The sequence below is a fragment of the Podarcis erhardii genome, assembly GCF_964252035.2.
Source record: "Podarcis erhardii genome assembly, chromosome: 3".
NCBI lineage: Eukaryota > Metazoa > Chordata > Lepidosauria > Squamata > Lacertidae > Podarcis > Podarcis erhardii.
Genome location: NC_138507.1, coordinates 120,740,010 through 120,767,033, shown reverse-complemented (window position 1 = coordinate 120,767,033; position 27,024 = coordinate 120,740,010). Strand labels below are relative to the sequence as shown.

The 27,024-nt window shown below is 43.6% G+C and overlaps 1 protein-coding gene and 1 long non-coding RNA gene across 2 annotated transcripts in view; one reads left to right on the top strand and one right to left on the bottom strand.

Moving 5' to 3' along the window:
- ADCY3 (adenylate cyclase 3) overlaps positions 1-27,024 on the bottom strand; it is a 108,628-nt gene that overhangs the window by 19,158 nt on the left and 62,446 nt on the right. Inside the window, exons 6-10 of the mRNA XM_081854554.1 lie at positions 24,702-24,829; positions 13,655-13,813; positions 8,478-8,640; positions 4,316-4,435; positions 2,286-2,428 (exon numbers count right to left, since the gene is read on the bottom strand). Coding sequence (XP_081710680.1) covers positions 2,286-2,428; positions 4,316-4,435; positions 8,478-8,640; positions 13,655-13,813; positions 24,702-24,829 — 713 coding nt within the window. The remainder of the gene's footprint in view (positions 1-2,285; positions 2,429-4,315; positions 4,436-8,477; positions 8,641-13,654; positions 13,814-24,701; positions 24,830-27,024) is intronic.
- Positions 1-27,024, top strand: part of LOC309338155 — a 309,599-nt gene that overhangs the window by 263,333 nt on the left and 19,242 nt on the right. The window lies entirely within an intron of this gene.

Here is a 27,024-nt window from a genome sequence, read left to right as displayed (position 1 = left end):
AATATTATTATTATTTTGAAGCTGAGTAGCAACAGGGAGTCAGTGGTGGGGATGGTGAACCAAAAGACCCTGTGCCCAAGCACACATGCATATTGTATAAAGGTGCTGCAAAGCCCTTCTTTTGCACCCTGTGAAACATAAATGCACAGAGTTCTTTAAAAACTGGGCAATGCCCGCCCGCCCGAGCCTGCCCCAATCAGTCAAAACAAAGGGGGAAGGGGGCAGGAGATCTGTACCGCCAGATGCCCCCGGTTTCCCCTTGGCAGTGGCAGCGGCAGCAGCAGTCAGCAGCCCAGAGCCAGCCTGGTAGCACAGTTGGCTCTGGCTGGCTTAAGGAACTGCTTGCTGCCGTGGCGCCCGCCATTTTTCCTCGCCAGAAGTCCCCATACGATGTGTTGCGCACAAGACACATCATATGGGGCCTCATGCAAAATCACACCATGGCCCATCTAGATCAGTGCTACATACTCTGACTGGCAGTGGTCTTCTTCACCCACCGAGGTGCACTCTCCCCTGGTCTCCCAAGACAGACGGATGCCAGCCAACCAGGTTATCTAAGGCATTTTTTCACTGTCTCCTATCTGAGCCTTCCAAATGAAGAACAAGGCTTTCAAGGGCTGCTAACCCTAATGGCTATGCTCTATGCCCCATTGTTTCCCAAACTTGGGTCTCCGTCTGTTGTTGGACTACAATTCCCATCATCCCTAGTTAGCAAGACCAGATGATGGGAGTTGTAGTCCAACAAGAGCTGCAGACCCAAGTTTTGGGAAACCTTGGTCTACCTCCACTACTGCAGGAAGCAATGCTTCCATCTGCTGGTTGCTGGAACCACAGGAGGATAGAGGGCTCTTGCGTTGAGGTCCTGGTTGCGGGTTTCCCTTGGGAGAATCCGGTTGGCCACAGGATGCTGGACCAGGTGGGACACTGGTCTGGCCTCCAGGCTTGTTTCTGGTGCCCTGATTCCTGAGAACCTCAGGTTTCCATTTTTCAAAATGGTAAATCATGTATTTGCTCCCGGGACGTGGTCTGAGGGCATACTGTTGGGATACTGTCAGGGAGACGGAGGCATCAGGCAGGCCCCCAGTTGTCTCTGGACGATAACCGGTCTCCTGTGGAACAGCATCGGTCAATTAGCGACACGAGACATTCCAAGACCCTTGCACACCCTTCCAGCAGAGTCTCCATAATGAAAGATGCAGACAGAAGAGCATATTTACAGCTTTATTCAACGTAGTTCAGAACAAAGGAAAACATGACTGCTTGCCTCCGTGTCCAGGAAAACAGCCAGAAACAAAAGCTATATACAAAACAGAAGTTCCCAGCAGACAGTACTGAGAGTAAACAAGCATGTGATACACAACAATCATGCCTGACCCTTTTAAGGTGGAACGGAACTATAACCTAACATCCTCCCCCTTTCCGTGTAACCTGTAGCACCTGTGGTTCAACCCAACTGCTACCTCTGTACATAAACCTTAAGTTGTTCTCTGTTAACAACCTTAGACAATAGATCTGCAGGAATTTCATTTTCTGGCATGTAGGACACCTGAATGAGTCCTTTCTGAATACGCTGTCTTGCATGATGTAACTTAATCTGCAAGTATTTGGTTCTTTGCTTGCAACTCTCTTGAGTTCAGCAAAGCCAAACAGGATCAATTGTCTTGATACACCTGTATGGGACATTTCACAGAAACTCTGATGTCCTGGAACAGTTGCATCAACCATTCACAATCCATGAGTGAAAATGACAGAGCATTGAGTTCTGCTTCACAGGAACTTAGGCTTACTGTTTGCTTTTTGCACAACCAGTCAAACAGACAGTGGTTGTACATGTAGCATACTCCAGAAGTGCTTGTACCATCCGTGGTGTCACTTCCAAAACTAGCATCTGCAAAGATTTCAAGACCTCCAGTCTTCTGACTGGTGAATCTCAGCCTGTAGTGCAAAGTCCCTTTCAAATAGCGGGCTATGCGCTTCAGAGCTTTCCAATCCTGAACAGTAGGATTGTTGGCATGCCTGCTAAGCAAGTTAGTGCTTACAGCTGCACAGCTGCATCGGCTTGCCGATGCTAAGCCCAGATGGAAGACCGTTGAAGAACCACCTTGGGTTCCATGATGGAAGAAAGGTGGCAGGTCTAAAGGTCTAAAAACCCTAACAGAAAATAGCCAAGGACTTCTGTATATGGGCACTAACCTGGTTCCCTCCAGCTGCTTTCGACCACAACCCCCTCCAACCCCCAAACACACCAGACACACTCCAAGGTGTGGGAAGGAGGGGAGACTTACGCCTGCACAGACTCTCTCTCCAACAAGGCCTCATTCAGCAGCTTGTTGAGCTCCTGTTCGTTCTCGGAGGCGTCCACCACCCTCTCGGCCAGGTCACGCAAGCGCAGGCGCCGCCGTGGGTTGGGGAAGGAGGGGTTTACCACCTGAGCAGAAGGGAAGAGGCAGTTTGGTGCAGTGGTTAGGCTAGGGCCTGGGGTTCAAATTCCGACTCAAATCACAAAGAACGCTGGGTGAACTTAGGCTGGTCACTGCCTCTCAGCCTAACCTACCTCACAGTGCACACCACCCTAAGTTCCTTGCAGGAAAGACAGCACATGAATTTCATGTTTTGAAAAGGGAATGCAAATGTAAAATCTCACACCAGGGGCCAGGAAGTGGGGGTGTGTGTGCAGAGATAGCTCTTGGTCAAGGAGATCTAGAAATGCATTTTCCTTCAACAGGGGAGCAGGGAGGATGAGTGTTGATTAAGCCATCCTAGACTGAAGGCAGGATGCAAGCAAGTGAAACAAAAACAAGGGAAGCCTTTCCTCCTGTAAATCCATCCCGAAGTTTCTCTGTCTGCTCTACATCTATTTGCTTTTTGCTTCAGCTCAGGATCTTCATCACTGGTACTGCACACAGAGTTCCACGTCCCAAGGTTCACTTAAAACAAAGCCAAGCTTCTAGCCCTCAAGACTGGAAATAATAATAATGGTCAGTTCCTGGTGAAATCTCACAACGCTTTGACACCCCTTTGGGATGCTTTTCTCCCCAAAGATGCCTACAGGGTCCTCAACTATCAAAGGCTTTAAAAAAACAAATAAATCCACAGATATTCCAGCATATTCAGTGACTGGTGTGCAGCTCCTTGAGGCTCCCAATGAATTTTGTCCTCTTTTTTACGGCTCTGTGGCTCCATTATTTTTACGATAGTCATTATTGATCTTTGTAAGCCAGTCTGGGAACCTCTCTCGGTTGAAGGGAGAGGGAAACATGCTTCGAACAAACAAACAACTTGTGTTTTTACATTTCTAAAAAAAGTGCGCATCGCCTCAGGCAATTTCTGCTTTGTGCTAGAGGGGAGCAGCCGGTTAGGTTTGCCCAGGTGCTCTAATTTTCTCAATACCCTGAGAGGCAATTCAAAACAAAAAAATTATGGAAAAGTGGGATAGATATAAAACGTATGTTCAAAAATACAGTAAAGGTTCGCTATCTATGCTAGCATTTGATTAATGTTGGAGTGAGACTGAGTTGAGAAATAAGACTAAGAGCACATATTGATATAGGAATGCATTAGATAAAATGTAAAGAAATATACAATAATAAGAGTACAATCATTTGTCAAAAATGGAATATACAACGGGATAGACAGGAAGTCTAGTGTGTTGGTATGTATATGATTTTGGGGGGAAATTTGTTTTTGTTTTGTCTTCTCTTTTTTTGTTTCATTTTCTTTCTAGGTATATAAAATTTGTATATAATTTTTGTATACGTGTTGGAAATTATATTATAATAAGTCCTGTGATGTAATATGACAACATTTACCGATGTAATACAGTGGTGCCTCGCAAGACGAAATTAATCCGTTCCGTGAGGCTCTTCGTATAGCGGTTTTTTCGTCTTGCGAAGCAAGCCCATTGACAGCTTAGCGGATTAGCGCTATTAGCGGCTTAGCGGCTTTTAGCGATCAGCTGTTAAGCGGCTTATCAGTGGATCAGCTGATAAGGGCTTAGCGGCTTAGGAAAAGGGGGGGAGGGGGGAAAAACCCCGCAGGAACTCGCAAGACATTTTCGTCTTGTGAAGCAAGCCCATAGGGAAATTCGTTTTGCGAAGCGCCTCCAAAACGGAAAACCCTTTCGTCTAGCGGGTTTTCCGTCTTGCGAGGCGTTCGTCTTGCGGGGCACCACAGTATAAGAATGTTAACAAACAAATAAAATGCAAATTCAAAAATAAATATATTCTCAATTTCCATGTGCTTTCCTTGGGGAAAGCATTTGAGTGGTGCGCCTGGCCCTGTGGCTCTTTCTCGGCCTCCCCCAGCCCCACTGTACCCTGGTGTCCGACTCCTCGGCCTCGTCGGGGGTCGTGCAAGTGGTGTTGATGCTCCCGTTGCACTCCTTGGTGTTGATCAGCTGCGGCGACTCACCGTGCGAGGAAGAGACGGACAACTTCTGCAGAGAGAAACAAGGACATGGGCAAAGGAGGTCCAAGGCAGGGAATAGAGAGGAGCTCCTGAGGCCAGTGGCAGATTGGGCGCCTGGGGGCGGCGCATGTGCCCTGCGCCCAGAGGTGGGGCCAGGTGCCCATGGGGGCGGGGCCAGGAGCCCGTGGGGACGGGGCCAGCCCCCACGGGGCAGAGCAAGTCGGAGCAGGACGTTCCGTGGGGCTACAGAAGTGTCTGCCTGTCTCCTCCCACTCCCACCCAATTTAGAATCATAGAATCATAGAGTTGGAAGAGACCACAAGGGCCATCGAGTCCAACCCCCTGCCAAGCAGGAAGCACCATCAGAGCACTCCTGACATATGGTTGTCAAGCCTCTGCTTAAAGACCTCCAAAGAAGGAGACTCCGAATTTCATTTGTTTATAATGAAACTGTATTCTAAAGTTTTATTTTGAATCGCATATGGGGGCTTTTCAGAGGGATGCTTCCTGTTTTTAAACTTCTATCGCATCCCCTTTCGCTTCTGATTTCTCTGAACTGGAAAGTCCCGAAAGCTGCAATATTATTCTTGTACAGGAGTGCCTCCATCCCCTCCATCCATCATTCTGGCTGCCCTTTTCTGAACCTTAGTCCAAAATATCCGGAGGGCACCAGGTTGGCCAAGGCTGGCTCAAGGTTTTGATTTAATTTAATCATTTTAATCACGATGTCAGTAGCTGCCTTGCTGCCTTGGACCTTATTATATTTAGGAAAGTCAGGGTATAAACCAGGGGTCAGCAAACTTTTTCAGCAGGGGGCTGGTCCACTGTCCCTCAGAACTTGTGGTGGGCCGGACGATATTTTGAAAAAAATATATGAACAAATTCCTATGCTCCACAAATAACCCAGAGATGCATTTTAAATAAAAGCACACATTCTACTCATGTAAAAACATGCTGAGCCGAATTGAGAAGGCGATTGGGCTGGATCCGGCCCCTGGCCGGGCCTTAGTTTGCCTACTCATGGTATAAACCTTTCACATAAACACTTACAGTGGTGCTTCCATAGAATTTGTGCCTGTCCTTTGGGGGAGATAGGAAGCCCTGAACACATATTTTTTAGATGTCCCTTTTACGATGAGGCACGTAGAGAAACCATTGACCCCCTGCTGGTGAGGCTCGCTGACCTCCCAGTAAAGCAAAAATTCAATCTTCTCCTGTTAGGCAAAGACAACAAGACGACCCAGATTGTCGCCAGATTCTGCGCACAGATCTGTAGGCGCAGACCACCCCCCGATTCAATCTAGTTTGTTAAGAAAATTCCCAAATCCGGATCCACGGGCGACTTTGGGTCATTCCTCTAAGGTAGTCTATTTTAAAGTTTTTGTGTGTTTATATGCCCATCGCACTTTTAAACCTAAAATCCATTGTTGTATATTGTTTTAAATGTTTGTTTTGCTTTTGGGATTGTAGTTCCATTTGTGTTTCTCAAGCTGGTCTCTGACCGTAATAAATTTCATGTCCCAGTGGTGCTTTTAAATGATTTCCCCCCCAAAAGCATTCTGTTCTCACAGTGGCCAACCAGATGGCTGTCTGAAACCTGCATGCAGGATTCGAACCCAGAGCCCTCTCCCTTCCTGGGGTTTCCAGCAACCGATATTCAGAAGAATTGTTGCCTTCAACTATACCGGCTCTGAAATTTTGAGCACAGCACAAACAGAAGGCATCCTCTTTAACCCCGAGAGCAATTAGCTCGCCGGGACAGGCTATTTAAATTCCCGGCTGAACGGAGAACTAGGCTTGTTAATCAACTATTGATCCTCAGTGCCCAAGTGGATAGGAATGGAAATGTAGAACATGGAGACAAACTAAGGCAGAGAAGCAGCCTCCTGCCATCAAATCCCTTTTCATTTCACTCGTTCGCCTACAGCAGCAGCCTTCCCCAAGGACTACAACTCCCATCAGGAGTGCTGGCTGGCGCTAATGGAAGTTGTAGTCCAAAGCTATAACAAAGGCGGCATTTTTTCATCTCCGCCAAGCTAAGCAGTTGGCTCCTTACCTCTCTCGCCCTGACCTAGCCACTGTGATCCACGCGACGGTCACCTCCAGACTGGATTATTGTAACTCGCTCTACGTGGGGCTGCCCTTGAGACTGACCCAGAAACTCCAGCGGGTGCAGAATGCCGCGGCGAGACTCCTTATGGGGTCTTCGCTGCCAGATCACATTCATCCGGTATTATACCAGCTGCACTGGCTCCCGGTGGAGTACAGGATCAGGTTTAAGGTGCTGGTTTTAACCTTTAAAGCCCTATACCGCCTAGGACTCTCGTACCTACGGACCGCCTCTCCTGGTATGTCCCACGGAGGACCTTACAGTCTTCAAACAAAAACATCTTGGAGGTCCCAGGCCACAGGGAGGTTAGTCTGGCCTCAACCAGAGCCAGGGCCTTTTCAGCCATGGCCCCGATCTGGTGGAATGCTCTGTCCCAAGAGACTAGGGCCCTGCAGGACTTGACATCTTTCCGCAGGGCCTGCAAGACAGAGATGTTCCACCAGACCTTTGGCCAAGGCACAGCCTGACCCCCTCCTTTGGTAATCCTCACAGAACTCCAGCCCCATGGTTGCCATTAATTTGATTCTGAAATGATTTTAGAATGAATTGATTTTAGAATGTATTTCAATTAATTGACTGTGATTTTATGTAAATTGTCTCTTTTTATTGTTGTTAGCCGCTGTGAGCCTGGCTTTGTCTGGAGAGGGCGGGATATAAATAAATTATTATTATTATTATTATTATTATTATTATTATTAAAGATCCAGAGGGCACCAGCTTGGGAAAGACTTGTAACATAAACGTCTGATTCGCCAACCAGCCCAGTTCTGGTGCAAGAAAATGACAGCAAGGCTGATCTTCCATCACCCTTGCTTTGCAATGGATCGTAGAGCTGAAAGGGGGAGCCAAGGGTCATCTAGTCCAACCCGCTGCAATGGAGAAATCTCAGCTTTCTCGGTGTTCTGGGCAGGGTTTGCCAACATGGTGCTCTCCAGGTTTTATCAGACCACTACCCTTGGCCATGCTGGCTGGGGCTGATGGGAGTCCGGCAAGAGATGGCGGGCACCACATTGGCTACTCCCCAGTCTACTGCAACGTAGGAACCGGAAGGCCGGGATCAGAGATTCTTAGAGGACTGGAGTAAATATATGAACTATCTGAAAAGTAATTGTGATGAACAGATTACGCTTGTAGGATTGCAAGAAGTTTTGTAAAGTGGATTATCTGAACTATTACAAGAAAGACTGTGAAAAGAATTATTAGTTAAGGACAATTAAATGCAATATAGAAATTAAGACATGCAGAATAAGTGATAAAGAACGGAAAATCATCAGAGGTGTTGACGGAAGTCTAAAACATTGTATAAGTCGGTGGAAGAAGATTGGAAGAAATTTAAAGACTATTTACAGAAACACTATAAAATTATTGAATGTTAATGATGTTGAAATGAAATGAAGAGGTTTTAGCAATAAGGCAAAGAAATATGTAAAAATGGATTGATTTTAGACGAAAAATTGAAGTTTATAATATGGAAGATAAGAAATTAAGGATAAATTAAGAGGGTATGGATTTGCTGAACCAATTATCAAATAGAATACAAAAAAGGGAGGTGTGAGGAAGTCAAGAAAATAAGCAAATGAGTGGTAAGATAACAGAAAGAGGGATTTAGTTTTAACTCTTTTTGATTTTTCTTTGTTATTTCTATTTTGTATTTTGTATTTTGTGTATTCTTTGTCTTTTTTTCTATTTTTGTAATTTTTCTTATGTTGGAAAACTTAATAAATATCATTATAAAAAAAAAACATTGTATAAGATGAGAAGATATGTTGTATGACTGTTGGAACTGATATGTTAAAAAATCAATAAAAATGTATATATATATTTTTAAAAAAAGGAACCGGAAGGCCGGACCCCAGAGCACTGCAAAGCCAAACTTCCTTTGCCTCCGCAGGATCCATGCGGTGCCAGCCCTAACGTTGGGCAAATGGGACATCTGTCCCTATGGGCCAAGAACACTCACCACACCGTTGATCCCATTCTTGAGCGGCTTGTTGGTCACCACTATGAGGTAGGTGACGATCCCCTTCTCCTTCAGGTATTCGCAGCGGGCCCCGCCGTCTCCCGGCTCCACCTCAAACTCCCCCTTCAGGCAGTCCATGGTGCTCTGAGAAATGTGCACACGCCTGTAAGGGCCACATCAAAAGCAAGGCAGTCATTGCCAAGGACAGAGGTCAGAGATAACGGAAGGGGGGAACTGCAGGAAAAGCCAGAGCGGGGCTGGGGAACCTCTGTGGTACTCTAGATGTCGTTGGACTACAAATCCCATCATCCCTTGGCCATGGGTGGCTTGTGCTGATAGGAGTTGTATTACAGTCATAAACTGCTTTGATGTCTGCCTGTTTTTTAATGAAATTGTGGTATACAAAAATTCAAAGAATCACAGAACTGTAGAGTTGGAAGGGACCCCCAGAGTCATCTAGTCTAACCCCTTGCAATGAAGGAATCTCAACTAAAGCATCCATGACAGATGGCCACCCAACCTATTGTCGGTTGTCAAACAGCTCTTACCACCAGAAAGTTCTTCCTGACGTTTAGTTGGGCTCTCTTTTATTGTAACTTGAATCCATTGGTTTGGGTCCGACCCTCCGGAGCAGTTTACTCCCTCTACCATGTGACAGTCCTTAAGATATTTGAAGATGGCTCTCCAATCTCCTCTCAAGTCTCCTCTTTTCCAGGCTAAACATCCCCGATTCCCTCAACCGTTCCTCATAAAGCTTGCTTTCCAGACCCTTCTCCTGGTATGCCCTGCAGAGGACCTTAAGGTCCACAAATAACAACACTTTGGAGGTCCCAAGTCACAAGGTGGTTAGATTGGTCTCAACTAGGGCCGGGGCCTTTTCAGTACTGGCCCCGACTAGGTGGAACGTTCTGTCACAAGAGACCAGGGCCCTGTGGGACTTGACATCTTTCCGCAGGGCCTGCAAGACAGAGCTGTTCCGCCTGGCCTTTGGTTTGGACTCAGTCTGACACTTCTGTTTCCCTCCCCTTATGGTTTTGATCTATGGGCTACTTTTAAAATGAGGTTGCATTTTAAATTGCATTCTAACCTGTATTTTAAATTGTTTTTTTCCCCCCTATTATGTTTTTACTGTGATTTTACCGGTGTTAGCCGCCCTGAGCCCTGCTCTGGCTGGGGAGGGCGGGGTATAAATAAAATTTATTATTATTAGAGTGGTACCTCGGGTTAAGTACTTAATTCGTTCCAGAGGTCCATTCTTAACCTGAAACTGTTCTTAACCTGAAGCACCACTTTAGCTAATGGGGCCTCCCACTGCCGCTGCACCTCCAGAGAACGATTTCTGTTCTCATCCTGAAGCAAAGTTCTTAAGCCGGGGTACTATTTCTGGGTTAGCGGAGTCTGTAACCTGAAGCATATGTAACCTGTAGTGCATGTAACCCAAGGTACCACTGTATTATTATGATCTCAGCTGCCCTTGTCTGCCCAACTTTCCAGCTTGTCGATATCCTCCTTAAATTGTGGTGCCCAGAACTGGACACAGTTCATTGTTAATACGTAAAGGAATTGAATAGGATAAACACCTGGATGGCACACAGTCTCCAGCTCTGAAACAGTGCCACGTAGGTTAACAAAAGGAGAGGAGGGGGACGTAATCTAACCAGCTCCCATGCTCAGCTCCATCATTTTACTTTTTAGCTGTCAAGCAGTGATGCTGCAGCAGAACTCCCCAAATCCAGCCTTCACAGAAGCCACAGCTGGCCAGTCCTTTAGCATTTCAGGGCTGTGGGGGTGGTACTGCAATTTCTAAATAAAGCCCAGATAGCGCTATTAATAGCCAAGCCCCTTTGCCTCCAAAGCAGATGCACCAAAAGCCCTCGCCATTGACCCTCTCGGAATAATGAACATTCATTAGCTCCTTTTTGCTTCTCGGCTGGCTGCGTTTCACTCTTTGGCCTGATCCTTGCCCCGAAGCAACAATTTCTGACAGCTTACGAGCACACATTTATTTGTGCTTCATAGCAACTGCAAGGAGGGAGGGGGAAAACATGGCTGAGTAAACAGCCCCAGCGCAAGAGCTGGGGAGCCAGAGGCCTCCAGAGGTTGCTGCACTCCAGATCCCATCAGCCCCTGCCAGCATGGCCAATGGTCATAGATGATAGGAGTTGTAGTCCAGAGAAACACAGTTCTTCACCCCTGTTCTAGAGCCAGCACGGAAGATCAACGTGCAAAACAACACGTTCCACATACCATATTTTTTGCTCTATAAGACTCACTTTTTCCCTCCTAAAAGGAGGGGGAAATGTGTGTGCATCTTATGGAGCGAATGCAGGCTGCGCAGCTATCCCAGAAGCCAGAACAGCAAGAGGGATTGCTGCTTTCACTGCACAGTGATCCCTCTTGCTGTTCTGGCTTCTGAGATTCAGAATATTTTTTTTCTTGTTTTCCTCCTCCAAAAACTAGGTGCATCTTAGGTGCAGGGGGTTGGACTCGATGGCCCTTGTGGTCTCTTCCAACTCTATGATTCTATGATTCTATGATCTTGTGGTCTGGTGCATCTTATAGAGCGAAAAAAACGTTATAATGGGGAAGCGGTAAAAAAAACAACCCCATGTATCTGAAAATGATGTATAGATGGTACTTAACCCCTGTAAAACTAGCAAAGATTTTTCATAAGAGTGATAGTCTATGTTGGAAATGTAAAGAAAAAGAAGGTACTTTTTACCATATGTGGTGGACTTGTCCCAAGGTGAAAGACTTCTGGGAAAAGATTTATAATAAATTGAAAAAAAATGTTGAAATATACATTTATTAAGAAACCAGAGGCCTTTCTTCTTGGAATAATAGGTTTGGAATTGCCCAAAACAGATGTTAGATTGTTTTTGTATGCCACAACTGCTGCTAGAATTTTGCTGGCCAAAAATTGGAAATCACAAGAAGTACCAACAGTGGAGGAATGGCAGATGAAGATGATGGACTTTTCAGAGCTAGCTGACCTGACCGGAAGAGTCCGCGACCAGAAGGAGGAGTAGTATCAAGAGGAATGGAAGAAATTTAAAGACTATTTATCTAAATATGTTAAGATAACTTAAATAGAATTACTTGCGAGTATCAAATCGACCTAGGATTTAAATATGTGATGTTGTAGAATACTATGGATAAAAGTTAAAATGAAAAGAAAGAAAGATGTTAATTGGACTAAGTAAATTTTATGTAAAATTAGTTTTGGAAAACTGCTGCAATGATTTATATGGAAACTCACCCAGGGGGAGTCGAGGAAGTCATCTAACAATGTTAACAAAAGCGGAATTTCTATAGTTAGGATGTTTGTTTGTTTGTTTGTTTTTTCTTTGGATGTTTTCTTTTTATGTTTGATGATATGTTTGTTTTAAAATTTGCAAAATTTAATTAAAAAACATTTGAAAAAACAAAAACAAAACCCGTGTATCTGTATGTTGAGTTCTCCTCCTCGCCTTGCCTTCTTTTTGAAAAAATATATTTTATTAGCTTTTGACACAAAACTTATTAAATTATTCAATTCACTTTCAGTGAATAATTTCTTACATTTTGACTTCCCCTCCTTAAGTCCACGATGTTCCTGTTGTCTTCCTTGACCTGCCGCCGTAACTGCCGTTTATTTTCTATTGTATTACAACTTATTTTACAACAAATTATTCTCCTTCCCTTGCCTATTATTCAAATCCTCCTCGCTACAACTCATTCTCCTGTGCAGGCGGAATGTGGTGAGAGGTCTGGTCTTCCTGCTAAATACCTGAACCAGTAAAATGCTTAATATCCTGCAGATTACCGTATTTTTTGCTCTATAAGACTCACTTTTTCCCTCCTAAAAAGTAAGGGGAAATGTTGTGTGCGTCTTATGGAGCGAATGAAGGCTGCGCAGCTATCCCAGAAGCCAGAACAGCAAGAGGGATTGCTGCTTTCACTGCACAGTTGTTGTTCTGGCTTCAGAATATTTTTTTTCTTGTTTTCCTCCTCCAAAAACTAGGTGCGTTTTGTGGTCTGGTGTGGTCTTATAGAGCGAAAAATACGGTAATCCTTCCGACTCTGTGCTTTTAGCTTTGTGGGGTGGTTGCAGCAGGTAAATGAGAACTATAGCTTTCATTTGGCTATAGTTGTCCCCAAAAAAAGCCCCCCCCCCAAAAAAAAATAGTCTGCTTGCAACAAGTTTTTGAGGTAGGTTAAGATGACTGGCCCAAGGTCACCCAGTGGATGTCATAGCTGGGAGTTTAAACCTGGGGGGGGGGGGGGTTCGCTGTCCAACCCACTAGACCACAATGGCTGTTAATGAAATGAAACACGATTCTCTCTGTATTTCCTATTTCTTTTGTCCTCTCTTCTTTCTCACCTGCTGGAATGATTTCCATATATATTACACCAGTGCAAGTAAATAAATAGGTACCGCTCTGGCGGGAAGGCAAATGGCGTTTCCGTGCACTGCTCTGGTTCGCCAGAAGTGGCTTAGTCCTGCTGGCCACATGACCCAGAAAAACTTTCTGCGGACAAACGCCAGCTCCCTCGGTCAGTAAAGTGAGATGAGCGCCACAACCCCAGAGTCACCTTGGACTAGATTTAACGTCCAGTGGTCCTCTACCTTTACCTTTAAACCATTTAGTATTCCATTATTACATCCATCAAAACTTATCTACACTGTTGAATTTTCTTAATGCTGTCAACTTTTTAAAATATACACAATTTCCCCCCATATATTTAATAAACATTTTCCGATCTTTTTTAAACACATATTCTTCTTGTTCTCTTCTTCTATATGTTAGGTCCACAAGCTGAGCATATTCCATCAGTTTAAGTTGCCATTCTTCTTTGGTTGGGACTTTGCTCGTTTTCCATTTTTGGGCTAGCAAAACACGGGCCGCAGTAGTGGCATACATAAATAACCTTTTCAGACACTTGGGGATTTCCGTCTGAATTAGGACTCTGGTCGTTGTTGTTTTTTGGAAAAGTGCTTTTAAACATTTTTTTTCAATTCATTATGAATTGTCTCCCAATACTCTTTTACCCTTTTACAAGTCCACCGCATATGAAAGAACATACCCCTCAACCTCATTGCATCTCCAGCACTTATTTGATTCAGTCTTAGCAAGCCTAAGATGCTGGAATGGTTCCCATCATAGACACAGGACATCGCCCCAGAAGGCTCTCACCCTGGGATGCCGCCGGCCTCCATCTTATTTGCCACCGTCACGTCTGTGGACCACACATCGTACTGCCAGCGCTTCTGGCCGAGGACCCCGCCCAGGACGGTGCCGCTGTGGACCCCCACGCGCATGTCCACGTCTGTTTTGGTCTTCTCTCGGACGTACCTGGGGAGGAAGGAGCCCATGACGACAACGAACACATAATTCAGTTCTTGAGAAACAAAAATCTGCCCCCAGCAGCTCACAGACAACCACCGAGCATGTTGTATTATTTTATTGTTGTTAGCTGCCCTGAGCCCGGCTTCGGCTGGGGAGGGCGGGATATAAATAAAATTTATAATTTATTATTATCTGTTTATCATTCCTTTGGCTGCTTCGCCTGTACACTTTTAAAAGTTTCAAAGGCAAGTTGCTTTAAATTGTTGTCAATATGCTTTTTATTAAAGATTTTCTTAGGTTACCAAAATCCCCTATCCTATACCCTTTTAAAATGTGGGGGGTTTATTGGTGGGGGGTTGTTTTTATTTTGATTGTATATTTTGTGGTTTCATATTTTGGTTTTGTTATGTGATCTGCCCTGAGACCTCCGGGTATAGGACAGTATATAAATTCAAATAATAATCATTAACAACAACAACAACACACTTTGTCTCTCTTTTCAGATCATGAAGTCCTTTGTACAGTTCTATTCAATATGACACTTTAAATGTTGTATACAATATAAGGTATAGGGAGAAGAGAAGGGGGTGGCAAACTTGCCCTCTTTTCCATAGTGTATGTGCAAGGTTTGTGTGTCAGCATCACATGGAATAGGCTCTCTTCCTTTTCATTTATTAGCTTTCAGTGAGAGAGGTTGGGGGCCCCAGGGCATGGTTAGTTGCCTTCAGCTGACTGCAGTGAGGCTTGTTTACGTGTGTGTTGCGGGAGGTAGGTTGGCTGTTGGATCAAGTTAGCCATACTGATTTGTATGCTGTTGGTGTGTTCTTGTTGTCTTGGTTAATATGGTTATAATGCTGCAACCTGCTCTGGGACATTAGGGTGAAGGGCAGCTGATAGGGATATAAACAGATATACAGATAGATAGATAGATAGATAGATAGATAGATAGATAGATAGATAGATGATAGATAGATCGTTCTACCCAGACACTGAGGTCCAGCTCCAAGGGCCTTCTGGCGGTTCCCTCACTGCGAGAAGCCAAGTTACAGGGAAGCAGGCAGAGGGCCTTCTCAGTAGTGGCACCCGCCCTGTGGAATGCCCTCCCACCAAATGTCAAAGAGAAGAACAATTACCAGACTTTTAGAAGACATCTGAAGGCAGCCCTGTTTAGGGAAGCTTTTAATGTTTGATGTATTACAGTATTTTATTTTTTTATTTTATTTTTTAAAAAATGTTTATTAAGGTTTTCAAATACAAGTGCAAAAATAATAAACAATATAACATGTATCATAACATAGTTTCAAGGCTTCTTTGGACTCCCTCACGTCTCCCGCTCCCACATACATCGTTATAAATTTTTACCAGCAATTTATCGTCTTGTTTACATTCTTATGTCCCGTTCATTTAAATATAATCCAATAATTCTCCAAAAAGTTTATATTTCCCTCGATCTCATTTATCATCCTGATTCCATCTAATTTAGTGGTGCACAGTTGTTTATGATCTAGCATCCTTCTTAACATTCAACCAAATTACAGTATTTTTGTAAGTAAATCTTAAATTTCTTCCAGTCTTCTTCAACCCTCTCCTCTCCCAGGTCTCGGATTCTGCCGGTCATCTCAGCTAGTTCCATATAGTCTATCAGTTGCATCTGCCATTCTTCCAGTGTGGGTAGATCTTGAGTTTTCCAATGCTTAGCGATGAGTATCCTTGCTGCCGTTGTTGCATACAGGAAAAAAGTTCTGTCCTTCTTTATCACCCTCTGGCCGACAATACCCAGAAGGAAGGCCTCTGGTTTCTTAGGGAAGGTATACTTAAATACCTTTTTCAGCTCATTATATATCATTTCCCAAAAGGCCTTCACTTTAGGACAGGTCCACCAGAGGTGAAAGAATGTTCCTTCATTTCCTTTACATTTCCAGCATTTGTTATCAGACAAATGGTATATTTTGGCAAGTTTAACTGGGGTCATGTACCATCTATATATCATTTTCATTACATTTTCCTTCAAAGCATTACATGCAGTGAAGTTCAACCCAGTGGTCCACAACCTTTCCCAGTCCTCAAACATGATATTATACCCAATGTCCTGTGCCCACTTTATCATAGCCGATTTAACCATTTCATCTTGTGTATTCCATTTTAACAGCAAGTTATACATTCTTGATAGTACCTTAGTCTTAGGTTCTAACAGTTCAGTTTCCAATTTCAATTTCTCCACCTGGAACCCTAACTTTTTGTCATTTTTAAAAACTTCTTTAATCTGAGCGTAATGTAACCAGTCTCGCACTTTATCTTTCATTTTCTCCAAACTCTGCAATTTCCAATTGTCTCCATCTTTTTCTAATATTTCCCAATATTTTGGCCATTTGGTCTCCATATTGGGTCTTTTTCGGGCCTTAGCTTCCAGAGGTGATAGCCACCTTGGAGTTTTGTTTTCCAATAAGTCTTTATATTTTGTCCAGACATTAAACACTGCTTTTCTGACAATATGGTTCTTAAAGGCCTTATTGATCTTAAACTTGTCATACCATAAGTATGCATGCCAACCAAAAGCATTGTTAAAACCTTCCAGATCCAGTACGTCAGTGTCTTCGAGAAGTAGCCAGTCTTTTAGCCAGCAGAAAGCTGCGGCCTCATAGTACAACTTTAGGTCTGGCAGGGCAAAGCCCCCTCTTTCTTTCGCATCAGTTAATATCTTAAACTTAATTCTGGGCTTTTTGCCCTGCCAGACGAATTTAGAGATGTCTCTCTGCCACTTCCGGAAGCACTCCGTCTTGTCCACAATCTGTAGTGTTTGGAACAAAAACAACATTTTTGGCAATACATTCATCTTAATAGCAGCAATTCGGCCTAACAAAGAAAGTTTCAATTTTGTCCAACTGTCTAAGTCTCTCTTAATTTCTGACCAACATTTTTCATAGTTGTCCTTAAATAGACTCAGATTTTTTGCTGTTATGTTTACCCCTAGGTACTTTACTTTTTTAACCACATTTAATTCTGTCTCTCTCTGAAACCGTTCTGACTCTGTATCTGTCAAATTTTTTTCCAATACCTTGGTTTTCTGTTTGTTTAATTTAAATCCCGCCACCTGACCAAAGTCTTGAATCAGTTGTAGTACTCTTTTCGTACTAGATTCTGGCTCCTGCAGGGTCAAAACTAGGTCATCTGCAAAAGCTTTAAGTTTATATTGTTTCGCTCCGACCTGAATTCCTTCCACCAACCGGTCCCCTCTAATCACATTCAAGAGCACCTCCAGAACCGAAATAAATAGCAAAGGGGAAATAGGGCAGCCTTGTCGTGTTCCTTTTTCGATTTTAAACTCTTCTGTAACCACATTGTTAACTATCAGTTTAGCCTTTTGTTCTGAATATATTGCGTCAATCCCATTCTCAAAACCCCGTCCCACTCCCATTTCTTTTAAATTTCCCTTCATAAATTTCCAGGAGATATTGTCAAAGGCCTTCTCTGCATCTATAAAAATTAACACTGCTTTTGTATTTATATCTGTTTGCAGAAGTTCCAAGATGTCAATAATGTTCCTTGTATTAGCAAACAAGTGTCTACCTGAGAGAAAGCCTGCCTGGTCCTTGTGAATTACTTAATTTAAAACTTTTTTAAGTCTACTTGCCAAAATGTCTGCAAATATTTTGTAATCCACATTTAAAAGAGAGATGGGACGATAGTTCTTGTGTCTTTTCAGCTTCCGATTTTGGTATCAATGTGATAAAAGCTTCCTTCCACGATTCCGGCGCCCTCTTCCCCTCCATAATTTCATTGCTAACCTCCGTCAGTGGTTGTATCAAATAGTCTTTTAATGTCTTATAATACTTGGAGGTCAGCCCATCTGGCCCTGGAGATTTGCCCAATTGCATGTTCTGAATGGCTTGTTCAATCTCTTGTCGTGTTATTTTACAATTCAGGATTGATCTATTTTCTTGTGACAATTTTGGTAGTCCATTTTTTTTCCAAAAATTGTTTAATCTCAACCTCATCTTGCGGCCCTTGAGTATATAATTTTTTGAAGTATCTCTGGAAACACTTTCTAATATCCACAGGGTTCTGAATATTTCTTCCTTCAATCTCTAAATTTGTAACTGTATTTAGTTTTTGTCTCCTCTTCAGCTGCCAAGCTAGCAGTTTTCCACATTTATTTGCCGATTCAAAAGTTTTTTGTTTCATTAATTTAATCTTCCACTCTATTTCCTGGTTTATCAATTTAGAGTATTGTGCTTGATAAAGTTTAATTTCTCTCAGAGTCGGCTGTGACTTCGGGTTTAATCTTAACTTCTTCTCTAATTCTTTAATTTTCTCCAAGATCTTATCTTTCCTCTCATTTTGTGTCCTTTTCTTTACAGCATTCTGTTGTATCAAAAAACCCCTCATCACAGCCTTGCTTGCGTCCCAGATGATTTTTTTTTCCACCGTAGTGTTCATATTTATCTCAAAGTAGTCTTTCAAAGCTTTTTGGGCCTTCTTAATAATCTCCTGATCTCTAAACAAATTGTCATTCATCTTCCATCTAAAGGAGCCAGTTGGTAGTAGTGTCATATCCATCTTTACTGCATTATGGTCGGAGCAGGTCTTTGGGCAGATTTCCACCTTTCTGGCCTTGGGTGCCAGACCTCTAGATATCCATATTTGGTCGATTCTTGTCCAAGTCAGCTGGGCTTCAGAGAAAAATGTTCCCTCTCTTCCCAAGGGGTTCTTTGTTCTCCAAATGTCAATCAAATCCATATTGTCTGTCATTTCAAAAAAGGTCTTTGGTAGTCTGCCGTCTTTTGTAACATTTTGGCTTTGTGACTTATCCATGTTAGTTGATACGACCCCATTCATATCTCCCATCATAATGATGTTGTTGTAATCCAGATAGTCCAGCATAGTCTCATGCAGCTTCTTATAAAATTCTGATTTCCCCTCGTTTGGTGCATAAATTCCTAGTATCAAAAGCTTCTCTCCTTGATGCTGTATCTCAATTGCCAAGATTCTTCCATGTTCATCTTTAAATAAAAATTTAGGTGACAGGCTCTCTTTTGCATATATCACCACACCTCTCTTCTTTACTCTGTCCGAAGATATAAATTCCTGGCCAAGTCTTTTGTTTATTAGCACTTTTCTATGGAGCCTAGTCACATGTGTTTCTTGTAAGCAAATAATGTCCAATTGTTCTTTTTTTAATATGTAAAATATTTTCCTCCTTTTTTCCGGGATGTTACAGCCATTTATATTCCAGCTCAAGAGTTGCAGAGACATCCTGAATAAATCTGGTTATTTTCCTGGGGGTGGTATCTTATTCGCTGGGTCTTCAGGTTCCAAGGGTGCAGGTACCGCCGGTGCTCCAGGCCCAGAGGGTAAATCAATTCCTTTTTGAAGGTCCTCTCCGTATGCAGTCAGAAATTTATCTCTATCTTCCAATGTTCTAATTTTGACCTTCTTCCCTCTGAAGGTAAAGGATAGTCCTTGAGGAAATTCCCACCTAAAGATGATTGAGTTGCTCCTCAGCAATCTGACCAATTCAAAATAGGCAGATCTAAGGTCCAACAGTTGTTTAGGAATGTCCTTGTAAATTTCAATTCTTCTGTCCAAAATGTCCAGTGACTTATCGTAGTGTAGGCCCAAAATCTTATCCCTTTCCTCCTTTGATCTCAATGTTATCAAGCAGTCTCTGGGCTTCTCTTTCTTTGCAAGTCTTCCAAGCCTGAAAGCTGATACAATTTTAAAGTCCTTTTCCTCTAAGTTCCAAAACTTGGAAAATTCTTTAGTCAAAAACTCAGCTAAGTTGCCTTCTTCCGCTTCTGGTATCAACCTTATCCTTAGGTTACTCTCCCGATTCCGCAGTTCTATCATAGAAAGATAGGTCTGGTGTTCACCTACTTGTTTGCAGAGTGGTCTTACCTCTTGTTCTAAATTTCCAAGTCTTTGGCTAGTATCCTCAGCCAATTTCCGATTTTCTACTGTGGCCTCCGTCAGTTGTCCAACTGCTTGCACGTTCTGTGATACTTGTCCAGTTAATCTATTTAGACATTCTGTGTTTTGATCAATCTTAGCTGTTTGCTCATCAGCTTTCTTATCCAGAGATTCCACTCTCTTATCCAGAGATTCAAATTTTTCATATTTTTTTTCTAAAATAGAAGCAGTTGCTCCTGAGGCCATATCTTCCAATTGTGATTGCTCAGTTTCTCCCTCCCCTGCGTGTGGCAGAGAAGCAGCTTCTTCCTCTGAAGGCAAAGTAGGTACAGATGATCTGCGTGTCTGTGAGGCTGAGGTTAAAGTTGTTAAAGTTGTTTGTCTAGTTCTTCCCCTCTTTCTTGCGCCACTCATTCCAAAAGTCAAGGTCAAGCTGAGTTGTTCCCATGAGAAAGCAGCAGCCCAGATGGTAACAGTCAAACAGGAGGCCAGGAAAAGGAAAGTAAAATAATGTCACTGCTGTAAATCCCAAATCCTCTAGGGGGAGCTTAAAATGTCTTTAGGGAAGAAATCAATTCTGGTAAAATTGTTAAAATCAAGTTTAATGTCCAGGAACCTTCAATAACAGGTTTTAAGCAGAGTTAGTGTTAGCAGCCACATTGTTTCAAACAGTGCATACTGGTGTTTCAAATGATGCTTCAAAGTAGCAAGTCCAAACTCCCTCAGATTGTTGCAAATTTCAATTCACAGTAGCCAAATCTGCAAACTGACTGCTCAGTTACTCAGGCAGCTCCAGCCCCTGGGTTTCTTACTCAAATTGTACTTCCAACAGAAGAAAGGTATCACAATGCAAATAGGAAGCAAGAAATCAAGTGCTTAAAGTCCTTATTTTACTTAAAAGAAAGTTCAGTGGGTGCTCAGATCAGTTAAGTTAAAAGTTCTTTCTTTGCCTCCACTCCTCCAGCTCTTTGCTTTGAAGTTCAGTGACAGCGGAAGACGGACTTCCTGTATTACGTCGCTCCGCTTTCAGCCAAATTCAGTAATTTTTAGTCTCAAATTTTATAAAGTCCTTCTTTACTCACGGGTTGTTGCTTTTCCGAATCAAAAGTTTCCAGGAAGAGAGGTCAGCGCTCACTGGCAGCAGCAGCGCGGCTTCACTCCGCGGATTGCGAAACGACTCACAGCGCCGCTACCCCCTCCACATTCCGGAGCCCCTTACGGGGTTCCTTCAGCGCTTTGGGGGTCGCTTCTGGCGCCCACCGAGTCTCAAGACCACAGGCTCTTGCTGCCTGTGGGTTTCCAAAGTGGGTCTCCGCTTCGCCGTAGCGGACGACCCTTTTCCGCGGAGCTTCCTCCTCACTAGTGGAAGAGGACCGCCATTACCGTTCGCGCCGCCTCCGGAAGTCTCTGTATTACAGTATTTTAATATTTTGTTGGAAGCCGCCCAGAGTGGCTGGGGAAGCTCAGCCAGATGGGCGGGGTATAAATAATAAATTATTATTATATATTATTACAGATGATAGATGATAGATACTTAAGTAGGTAGGTAGGTAGATAGAAATGATAGATAGATGATAGAAAGATAGAAAAAGAAAGAAAGAGAGAAAGAAAGAAAGAAAGAAAGAAAGAAAGAGAGAGAGAGAGAGAGAGAAAGAAAGAAAGAAAGAAAGAAAGAAAGAAAGAAAGAAAGAAAGAAAGAAAGAAAGAAAGATGGTAGAGAGATAGAGATAAGATAGATAGATAGATAGATGATAGATAGATAGATAGATAGATAGATAGATAGATAGATATAGATGAGAGAGTGATTAGACAGATAGATAGATGATAGAGAAAGAGAGAGAGATAATGATGATTAGAAGAAGAATCATTGCGCTTAATAGGAAAAACACACAACCCTTGTGTTTGACTTTTAAAAAATGACTTTGAGCCAAAAGTTTGGAAACTTGCGCAGCAGGCCTGAAGAGGCACATCTCACTCATTCCCCCAAGAGGCAGGGATGGCCACAAATCCATGGAGGAGGAAAGGGCTATCGATGGCTCCTAGCCAGGAGGGCTCTGCTGTACCTCCACAGCTGGAGGAAGCAAGGCTTCTGAAACTCAGTTGCTGGAAACCGCATGAGGGAAGAGAGTTGCCACTGTGAGAATAGGATGCTGGACTCGATGGGCCAATGACCGATCTAGCAGGTTTATACTGTGTCCTTAAGAAGACATCTCTATTAGATTCTGGACAAGGGGTGTGAGATGTTGCCACCAAACATCAGATCTGAGTTTCCAAAAAACAGAGCTGAGCAGCCCACCACTCCTCTCTCCCTTCTTGCACGCCTGGAATTTAAACGACTGTCCCTTGTTTCTATAAACGAGCTACTAAGCCAGCTTTCACTGCTATCCCCTGGTAATTTTCCATAAACATTAAGAGCTTTCCGTCCCTGAGACCAAGTTTTGTTTTAGAAAAATGAGGAGGAATAATTAGCGGGAGAGGGAGATTGTTTAGTGGTAAACTCTGTGGCTGGAAAGAAGATCTGTCGAGAAAGGTCTCCAGCTCATATAAAAGCTCACAGCTCAGAAGCAGCCAGGCGTTAATAAGAGGAACCATTTTGGCCTGGGGGCAGCATTCCCTTCTGGACAAACTTTGTGGGAGCCACGTGCCAATGTCTGGAGCGAGAGACAAAAGTGGGTGGAGCGACAAATGCCATTTTTCCCCCTTAGGAGGCTAGTTTCTACTCTTACATTCACACATCCCTTTCTCTGCTCCCTCCAGGTGAGCAAGGGGCAGTGTGTGGCCTGGGGAGAGGGGCTGGTGATTGTCCCAAGGGCCACGTAGAGAGCCCTGGAGAGTTGCATTTGGGCCCTCTCTTTAGGAGAAGAACCACAAGGTGCTAGAATCCTGGCTTGAGTCAGGGAAGGAAGAATACTTGCTTAGTTCAAGGAAGGCAGGGAAGGGCAGGGAGGTGGCCCAAAGATCCTAACCCATCAGAGAAATATTACAGGCAAGTCCAAGCCCCTGGGAGATCCGTACACACCAGAGGAAGCTGCAAATCTCTGATCCCACAGATTTCAGGAAAGAGCAGGAAAAGTGTCCCAGGAGAACCATCTCACCAATGGATCTTTGTGGAAGGAAGGAAGTCTGCCTTCAGAGATCACACTGTGCTCTGCCTGATTGCGAGTAAAACTACTTTTTGTTACTTATGAATAGGACTGTGGTGTCTTTATTCTTTTAGGAGGATTCAAAAGGGGTCTTACCAGGAAGATTAGAACATAGCTCAATCTGGACCAGACAGACTGAATTGCTTATTGTCTTAAGAAACTCACACGAGTTTGCAACCAGCTTTCTGCTGCGTAAGAAGGGGAATGCACTCTGCTAAGTGAAGAAACTTGCTAGTGCAAGTTAGGAAAGATATTAATAAACAATCTATCCTCTCCTACCACCTTCAACATTCCCACATAGGGTCATCTAGTCTCATGCTCTACCGGCTGAGCTATTGCAGGTCCATGACCTGTTTACTGAGCTTTCGCAAAGCTTAGGCAGAGGCTTTGTCAGGAGCTCGTCCTACACTCGAGTAGGACCCTGGCAGAGACACATGCCCGACTGGCATGTTCTCTCCCTCTTGGTCGATCATTCGGGAGCTTCAAACACTTTCTCCTGCCCGGACATCAAAGCGACCGATGCCAACAGACATCAGCACACTTAGGGATCCGCAGAGTCTTCGCAGTTTGCTTAACAACTCAGCATTTGGGGTAATCTACTTTATTTACATATAAACACACATGGAGCACTGCAACATGGCTCCCTCTCTCTCTAGCATCAGACAGCAAAGAGAAAAAGGACAATAGTCCCACTTCACGGAACACAGTAACACAAACATCCTGTCTCCATCACTTCCCACTCTGTGGAGTCAAAACATACACCGTCATGTGAAAGACCAAAGTCCCATGACTGCAATCATGGAGCAGGAATTCTAACAGATTACACCTGGTCTTTATTGAGCATTCATGCTGATGTGGTTATGGGGATAAACAAATGTCTGTAGGTCAGGGTCTGCTGGAAGCATTGAGGGCTTATAAGACAAAGATGTTGCTTAAGTATCCTTGCCTTCTCAACACTTTTGCAGGGAATGTCCTTTGCCTTTCTGGCAGGAACAAGGATGTGTGTGGTTTTTAAAAACTACTCTTGGAATGTTTTGAACGTGTATCATTTGCATCATTATTGCATTTGTGTGTTTATTCCTGAGATCCACCTTGGGAGCCCTTTGGGCTGGAAGACGGCATATAAATAAACATAACATAACAACATAACATGTGTTCATCTTGCATTCCACCTTATGGGGTGGAATGTCAGACGTCTTCCCACCACTCCTGCGTTCATCCCACACTTTTTCCTGCACTTAGCCACCACTTTCCAAACAGTAAAAAAGCTTATTAAAAGAAAAGAAAGAAGTGGATTTGTTGGGATGGTGTGATAGAGCCTTCAAATGTGCTTTGATTGAGCCAGCCTAACATTCCAGCATGCCTCCGGATCCCACTCGTGAAATACCAACACTCCTTCCAGAGAAAGGAAGGAAGCTGTGGATGAAAAATGGCAAGAGTTAAGAGCCACAAAAATACTGGAACAGCAGGCAGGAATTGCTTACAAAATAGTTGAAGGATTATGCCAAAATGGCAAAAATGACCGGAAGAATCAGAAATCAGGAAGACCAGAATTTTAAATAGGAACGGGGAAAATTCACAATTTACCTTAAAAACCATTGTAAACAGTTAAAATCGTTAGTAGGATTTGAATAACGCTTGTAGTTTAATGATGAACTTTGGATATAACGGAGACGTGAAAGATTATAAAAGATGCAGGAGGAAATGATTAATAATAGGACCCACAAAGGGGAGGAGAGAAGTCCAGGGGATTCTTCGGGATCTTGTTTTTATGATGTATGTTTGTGACTGTAAAATGTTAATTTGAAAACCAGATAAATAAATGTATTAATAGGAACGCTTACGAAATCGCGTCCACCATAGCAAGGCCCATCAGGATAGAACAGACGGCGTGGTCCTCACGGTAATCAGGCAGACCACAGATGCAGTAGTAGCAATCTCCAAGGATCTTGATACGCAGCTGGTGGTATTTCTGGAAGAGCAGGAAAGGGAAAAGGGAAAGAAAAGGAAGTAATTCCAACAGTGGAGGGTTGCCAGGACATAATGTAGAAATCTGCCGCATGGAAAGCGTAATGCTGGTGGTCAACAAAAGAGGTTTAAAGGTGTCATGGGCTTTGAAGACACTCGAATTCAGGACGCAAGGGAGAAACGTGCTAAGAGGAAGGCACACTTGGCAAACCCTCACCGTGATCAACTCCCGCCCGGAAACCTATGTCCCTACTGTGGAAGGACACATAGCTGTCAACTTACAGATTTGAAAATAAGGCACCAGCAGCCTCGAAAATAAGGGATCAGCAGCCAAAATAAGGGATTTTCCAAGCACAGGTATGTTCACCTTCTGAGCCCCTCCAAGCCAAAGGCAGAAAGCCCAGCCAGCAGCCAAACGAAGCCTCAAGCACTGGTTCCCACAGCGCAGCAACCCGGCAAAGGGGATGCAGCAAGGAAAACCACCGTCACCTCTCTGCTGGGAAGCGCAGAGCAAAGACGAGTCCCCTGGCAAAGCGGCTGATTTGATCAACACAAGGCATGCAACTCCACCCCCCAGTCGTTCTTAGACTCCTTATTGGGTGAGCAACGCAGCCAAGCAACACAGCTGGAGCCTCCCTCCTCCCTGGCCGGCAGGGAGGGAGGGAGGGAGAGGAGCTGCTTCCTTTGAAACCCGGGAAATTTAAGGGACATCATCAATAAGGGACAGCAGCAGGACACGGCGCTGGGATAAGGGACTGTCCCGCCAAATAATTTTGTGCAGATCAAATCAGCCGCTTTCTGCCTTTGGCTCGGAGGGGCTCAGAAGTTGAACATACCTGTGCTTGGAAAATCCCTTATTTTGGCTGCTGATCCCTTATTTTCGAGGCTGCTGGTCCCTTATTTTCAAATCTGTAAGTTGACAGCTATGCTCTGTTTAGTTAAAGAGAAGCTGTTTCTCTTCTCCGAGTTGCATTCACAAATGTTACCAAACCACCTCTGTTTATTTCCCAATGGAACAAGGCCTTAATTAAATAACAGAGGACGGTAACCATGAAAATTTGCAAGAGTAATTAAAAAAAGAAGCAATTTCCCAAGCAGATATTGGTAGTATAAAAGGATTATCACGTGAGTTTAAAGAGGATTCAAATGATCATCCATAGAACTGCTCCCAGGCAGACAAAGGAGGAGTTTTGCTCCAGTGTTTATTGTTGGATTATTCTTCTCTGCCACAAAAACGTGGATTTTAAACAGCTGGCATTATAACAGGTCATAATAATTCAACCCTTCTTTATTGTAAGACCAGCAGGCTCCTCCCCAGCCCTGCTTGGGGATCCTAAAAAAACCAAAACATCAGTGCTGTTCAAAGTTCAGTCCACCATCTTGATTCAAGATGGCAGCCAACTGTATCCAAATATAGACAAACACATGCCCCCTTGGTCCCAGGAACCATATTTCTATGGTTGCAAGTTGTTTTAAGTTGCTTTAATATTGCTTCTGATGCTGTAACCAGCAGTGGGACCTTAGAATGAAGAGCAAGAAATATATACGTAGCTAAATAAAAGCAACATTTGGTTATGATATCTTAAGAGGTGTCGAAACGCATAGCGAATAAATGAACTAGTTTGCAAAATATACAGCAGACTCGCAGAGAGCACCCAGCATCGCCTGTGAATTCTTAGAAACAAAAAAATACTGAGGTTTATACATTTATTTGTCTGTTTCTTAATGGAGAAAAAATATGTATTTTCTAGGGTTGTGCATAGCCTGCCAGTTCCAGGGTGAACCCTGGGAGGTAATTTATACTGGGAGCAACTGGCTAAAGGTGACTGAGCAGGGATTTGAAACCTATTGTCCTCAGGACCATGTCCAGTGTTCTCCCTCCGCCATCAGAACCAGTGTGAATACCAGTAGTTACTGGGAGGAATCACAAACGGGGAGGGCGCTGTCTCTCCCAGGTCCTGCATATGGGCTTCTCATGGGGGCACCTGGTTGGAGACAGTGAGAAAGGAGTCTCGACTGGATGGGCCTTTGGCCTGATCCAGTCCCAGATTTACATACAGTCATACCTCGGGTCACAGACGCTTCAGGTTGTGTTTTTTCAGGTTACGGACGCGCCGAAACCTGGAAGTACCGGAACGGGTTACTTCCGGGTTTTGGCGATCGCGCATGTGCAGAAGCCCCAAATTTCGCTTTGCGCAT